The sequence below is a fragment of the Apaloderma vittatum genome, unplaced genomic scaffold (assembly GCF_000703405.1).
Source record: "Apaloderma vittatum isolate BGI_N311 unplaced genomic scaffold, ASM70340v1 scaffold5512, whole genome shotgun sequence".
NCBI lineage: Eukaryota > Metazoa > Chordata > Aves > Trogoniformes > Trogonidae > Apaloderma > Apaloderma vittatum.
In genome coordinates, this window is record NW_009701765.1 from 31,139 (window position 1) to 37,716 (window position 6,578).

Sequence of the window (6,578 nt, forward strand, 5' to 3'; positions counted from 1 at the left end):
ATGCAATCTTTAATGTAACAGTCGTTAAGCAGTATAAAGGGTAGTTTTCTGTAAAGATTATATTGAAAAGTAATAACATTTGAAATTCTGCTATCCAACATTTAAAAGCACCTGATTAGGAATTGAAATTCAGCTTTGTAGGAGGGATTTTAAATGGTTTGCAGGTGCCACATGTACCAATTGATGAACAGCGGACATACCCAGATTCTTCTTTTCAGAGAAGGTGAATGATAATTATTTTTCTCTGTGCATCTGAGTGATGCTTGAAAACAACATGCTGCCATCACGTCTTGAATGAGGAAGGATTAGAGCAGTGAGAGTGCGCAGGGTCCATTGCCTACAGCCATCACAGCAACACGGTGTATGACGGAAAGGATCTATAAACTGTCTTTGCTGCACAGCTTGTGTTACTTAAGTCTTGGTTATGCATGCCTACACAGCCAACTCCTTGCGGCTGTTAAAGAACACTAACGATTGTAAAAATGGGAGGCTTTGCAGCTGACTTTTAAAATACGATGATGGATGTTTTGGGTATGAGGACAGTCCGTAATCGAATCACACTCAAGTGTACAACTTCCTTATTGTTCTGAACAGAGAGAGCAAAATGGTATATGAACCTACAGCCTCTTTACGTGGAGCAACAGGAGTAGTTTGTTTAGGACAGTTTATACTACACAGTGGGAACAAAATGTGTAGGGCATAGGAGATAGGAAGCTTCCTGGGCGTCCTTGGGTTCACTCAAGAACTGAAAGCAGTACAACTTCTGATAAGGTCATTACATAAAGCATTCCAAGATTATCAGAAGGGTTGCACTGTATCATAAAAGAAAAAAAAACAAATGAACAGGTAGAATATAGCATGCAGAAGCAGTTTTCCAGCTCCTCCCATTGCAGCACGTAAGTGACACAGTGATAGTTAACTTTGGATTATCAATCACTGTGAAACAGAATGGGAAGGTTGTACACTTGAGCAGCTTTTTCACTGGTTTTGCATTCAATGATGAGGCTCTCGGAACCAATACTAGACATGGAAATGGCAAACTACAGTGAAGTTTTAGATCCAACATATACGGCACTGGAGTTTGAAACTATGCAGATTCTGTACAATGGCAATGGTGAGTTCTGCTCGGTGAGGTGAAATCAAGGCAGTTGACGAAGTGAAATTTAGTAATGCTATAAAGTGTTAGCTAAATATTTTATTAGTGGAGCATTTGGGGGTTGTTTTCAAACTAGAAATCTGCTCTTTTACACTTCATTACTAACTCTAAGCTAATAACATTATAATTCTTTAATATTAAGAAAAAAAAAGAGAGGTTATATGTAATAAAGTAGCTGAACTGGACTGTCACCAATCAGTTAATCAAGGGAAGAAAATGGTGTATTCAGCAATTGCTTTATTTACTGTAAGACAAATGAATAACTTGTATTGACAGTTTGGACATGAAAGTATATTTCACATCTAACATTCAGAAGACCAGGACAAAACTATCCAGAGGCTTGCAAAAAACCCCCAAAACTACTGTTTCTTGATGCCTGGTTTCTAACTGTTGGACTAATATTTTATTTATTTAAATGTTTACCTAGCCTTTCTGAAGATCACGTTGACTTTCTATAGGCTAATGTTTAGCTGAGATAAACTCTGCATTTGGTTAATGTAACAGTATAACTTTAGGTAGGTTTTTAATGCCATAACTTTTTTCAGAAATTGTATCAATAAATTTATGCTTGAAATAGGAAGCACACCATTTCATTTTGCCATCAAGTACTGAACAAAAAAAAAAAGGAAGTGCTGATCTATTAAAGTGAAAAAGAGTAACAGGCAAATTAAACTACACTAAAATGGCTTTCCAAATCTTCTAATATACTTTAAATAGTTTATGGTATCATAAAATATAATTCATAGTTGTATTGCAGTATGTAATTTTTGGAGGCAGAACAAATATCTAGTGATTTGCCAGAAAAGTACTTGTCACCTGCCTTTCTATGTATTCCTGCCATACAGAACCTAAGTTAGTTTGTATTATTGGGCTCAAAGTTTTATCTGGATTTCTGATATCACTTTACAGAAAGCTTAGTAAACAGAAAGGTGGATCTGGCTATTGATTAAGGAAGAAAAACCCAGACCTTTATGCCCTAAGTGATTTTGAAGCTACCAGCAGTGATCATGTAGCTTTTAGATTACTGCTCTGCTTTTTGTTCTAATATGGGTGATTTTGTTGGTTTTTTTTTTGCTGAATAATGCCCTTTCAGATCTGTTAATGTTACATAAAATGGGACAGCAGATTAGGGAGGTTATGCTCTGTTGCATTATGTGTCAGTGATAGAGCTAGTTAAATTATGCACTGTAAGTGATTAGTTTGATAATTATTAGTTATTAGGTGTAGCTTTTTTTGGGGGGTAGATTTTGCTTTGGATATAGCCTCAGGTTTTTTCTTAGAGAATTTAGAAAAACCTTGTCTTGTAGCTACGGTGCTAGCTGCAACTAAAAGGTGCCTCTTATGAACCTTATTACGTGTCTTTTCTAGCTGTCTAAATTAATTAAAAACATTAGAGGTTTAATTAAAATTAATTAAAAACATAGAGGTTTAACAAACTTCATTCAGGCAGATTGTGGAGTTTTGTTGATTTAAAAAAAATTTGCAAAATCAGGTCAATTTCCCAGACATTTTCCTTCAGAATAAAACCAAGGAAAAATATATATATCTCTATATATGTATACATAGATGCACAACTTGCATTGTTATGAAATGTTTCATCGTTAAATTTAAATTTTGTATTTTTAATTATTGTGATGTGTCATAATGATGCAAAATTACAAGACTTCAAAAGAAAGGTTTTGTATTTTTCTGGCTAAAGTAATTCTCTAACCCATTTATAAAAATTATTTTCCAGTCATGACAAACCTAGTTTTAAGATAAATTCTTTACAGAACTGAATTCTTACCTTTAAGATTTAATTTTATTTTAATCAAATTTTAATATAATTCCTATCAATTATGTCTCTGTAAAACAGAAAAACATGTTGATTCTTTTATCTTTGTCTGAGGAACTCTGTTTAAATTTTAAGTTTGCTAGGACACACTGAAAATTTTATAATATATTTCTGTACTAATTTTCAGTTGGATCTAGTACAGTATGATTCTATGATTCTATGAATATGAATAGTAATATGTATCAATATTTACAGTTTTATTTTTTGAACTGTCCATTGTACATGAACTCATATACTTGACTTCAGACTGCATGTCTGAATAATGCATTAATGTGCTACTTCTTCCTCTCTCTGACTGAACAACTACAAATGTTTAGGGCTTATTGCAAACAGCTTTCCATTCGAGAAACCAGAAGCGTAACAGAAAAAGCTATTTTGCAATTATTTCATAGAACCTGTCTGTTAAACATTGTGACTCAAAGAAGAATACAGAAGTATGTTTTGATTTCAGGTGAATTTCTTCAGTATTGTTTACCATATTCAGTGACTAATTGTTAATCATATAGCTAATACTCTGTTAGGTAAGCAAAGTCTGCACCAATGTTCTGGAAGATTTGCTCAAGGAAATAACACTTAGACAGTTCTGCTAGCATGCATTTTTTTCATTAAGTGTTATGCAAAATCTGTCTTTTTTATAATGTTACGTAGGCAGTTTTATAATTGTAGGACAGTTGCCAGTTATTGCTATCTGCTGTGAGAACTGATACATGAGATCTTTGCCATCTAACCAAGCAACACAGATTTGTGCTGAAGTTCCTTTTCATGTCAGTAAGAATGTGTGTGTAGTTATACATACAGAGTTATGCTTCAATTTTCAACCCTTTGCCCAGCTGGCAAGAGTTTAGAATAAAATTATTCGTTGTTGCAAACTCCATCAATCTGGTTAGCATCTCTATAACTTTGAAAGTGTTTAACTGAATAAGAACCAGAAGCAATCAGATGCGCCACGTGATACAAGTAGTAAGTGGCAATTAAAAAAGACCAGAAAAAGCCTCCATTTAAATACAAATTGTTCATGAATTGATTGCTGAAAGTCTTCTCTCTAACTATGTGTGTTGTTCTTGCCTCTTCTCAGACAGTTCAGGAGAAGCTGTCAACATGAACACTGCTGACAACGGGGTCAGTAGTCTCTGTGCTATATGTGGAGACCGAGCAACCGGAAAACATTACGGTGCTTCGAGCTGTGATGGGTGCAAGGGATTCTTTAGACGCAGTATACGGAAAAATCACGTCTATACATGCAGGTATTTCAAAAGTTCATCTAGAGGCACCAAATTAATGAATCTAAGCTAAAATTACATTCAGACATTTTCAGACTTTTCAGAAATATGACAGGTATTTCCACCTTCTTCTTAAGGAATTCTAAATCAGCATTTTTGATGAGCATGTGGTTCATGGTATATTCTTATGACTGAAAAAAGTCTTTTATGCAAGAGGACTTGATATTACACATTCCAGATATCTGTTGATAGTGTTGATATCATCACATCACTCAAGAGCTGTTTCACTCTCCTATTTATGATTACAAAGGTCATCTCTGGGGTGGGGGGGGTGGAGGGAAGAAAGAAAAATTCTTATATTTTCATTGGCAGTGTGAAAAATGAAAAGTATAATTCTGAAATGTTCTCTGAAACTTCTTTTCAATATTTTTTCTTTTGAAGGCAATTTCTGAATAGAAAGTGTAAGATTTATGACTTGTTTTAAGGGCTGTACAAGCACATATGTATATCTTCCCTTTTTGTGTGACACACTGCTCTTTTGAGGACCATTTTTCCCTCTGTCAGTGTGAACGGCAGTCTCTTCATTTCTGGATATATGGATGTCCAGATTATCTCACTGCAGGTCTGTGCACCATGTTTGACGAACTGCTCTGTGCATGCACAGGTGCATAAAATGTCACTTTTAAGCTGTGCACAGAATATGTGTAAACCTCTATAAGTTTAGACAAATCAGTAAAGGAGAGAGCCTTTTGTAAGAATGGCTTGTTACCAGAAATGTTTTTTCCTGCACTCTTCCTTGTTTGCTTAATACTCTTATCTAGAAATCTCTCCCCTATAGGTATAGCACAGTGATATAGCGTAGGCATACCCCTAAAGTGATGTGACAAGAGCTTATATAAGTGATTTCGAGAAAAGCTCTGCAAAACGTAGATCTGTTTATCTAACAAACACATGCATAGCAAAAAGGACAGAAGCAAACAGGGATGGGGGGGATGGCTCATATACATTCCCCTCAGATGCATTTGTAGATGTGCATGAGAGCTTGGGTAGCCCTTTCTGCAGTGTTACACTCTGTGTGTTTCCTCATGTCTTTCTTTCATTGTGTTAGAAAAACTTCTTCTCATTTTTTGTTTAGATTGTCACCTGTAATGATACAACATGTAGTTTGTCCATTGGTATCTCCCAGAAGGAGTAAACTTGGCCAGCCAAGGGTACTGGTTTTGCAGCTAAGGGCTTCTCTATGCCAGTGACACCATTTTCCTTGATTGTCTTTTCTTTTTTTCTATTTGTAGCTTCTCTTCTTCCCCACGTCCCCGCCATTTAATGAAGCCAGTTATTGACATATCTCAAAAATAAACTGAGGTGTAAATGATGCACGTAGCTCCAAAATGTTCCATACTTGCCCATTCCAATGCATATATATGTCTATATACACATGTATATTTCTGCCAGCAAAGCAGGTATGAAACACCTCTCAAAACAGATTAATTAAATAAAAAATCAAAACAACGGAAGAAGAAAGTCTGTGGTCACAGACATTATGCTGACAGGTTAGATGAGTTGGTTTTTTTCTTCATAATCAGGGCACTGCGTTATTAATGCATTATACATTTACATTTTGTTGTCTCTGATAGATTCAGCCGGCAGTGTATTGTTGACAAGGACAAAAGGAATCAATGCAGATATTGTCGTTTAAAAAAGTGTTTTCGAGCAAAAAAGAAAAAAGAAGGTAATGGAATCATTTATTATTTGAATTAGTTTGAAAATGTAATAAAAGTTCTAAAAAACTCCAGCAGAATAATTCAATGGAAAGTCTGCTATAATGCTTTTGTGATGGAGAAATGCTTTTATACTGAGGTGAAATAAGCATCATCTAATTTTCAAGTGGGTAAGCAGTTCTAACACTTTAAGCATTAGCAAATCTATGAGTTTAGAGTGAACTTGCAACTGTTTAATCTGTGAATCTTGACATGAAAATTCATTGATTTCTAACTGTTGAGCCATGTCCTGGAAGAATTCAAAGTGTGAGATTTTAATTTTTATCAAATTTGAGTCATAAAAACCTCTATCTGGCACTTTGTTTCTCCCTATCTGAGTAATAACAGTGCCAATTTACTGGTTCTTCCATTAAATATAAATGTTAGAACCATTTAAGCCAGAGGAAGGAGTGTGAAGTTGAGCAAGAAAGTAATGGTGAGAACAGTAGTGGTAGCTGTCAGTGGAATGTCCAGATTAATTAAAAAAAAAATCTAATCTCATTGGGAAGATTTTACTTAAGTATCTCCCTGACAGACATGAAGAAACATGGGTGTCACAGAGATCCTCCTGTCAAAGTGAAAGGAGCAGATAACCACAGGAGTGGAGCAAT

At 35.1% G+C, this 6,578-nt stretch overlaps 1 protein-coding gene across 1 annotated transcript in view; it reads left to right on the forward strand.

Moving 5' to 3' along the window:
* The first annotated feature begins 986 nt into the window (after window positions 1–986).
* Window positions 987–6,578, forward strand: part of HNF4G (hepatocyte nuclear factor 4, gamma) — a 19,069-nt gene continuing 13,477 nt past the window's right edge. Inside the window, exons 1-3 of the mRNA XM_009879263.1 lie at window positions 987–1,114; window positions 4,066–4,234; window positions 5,845–5,939. Of these exons, the coding sequence (XP_009877565.1) occupies window positions 997–1,114; window positions 4,066–4,234; window positions 5,845–5,939 (382 nt within the window). The 5' untranslated portion in view covers window positions 987–996. The remainder of the gene's footprint in view (window positions 1,115–4,065; window positions 4,235–5,844; window positions 5,940–6,578) is intronic.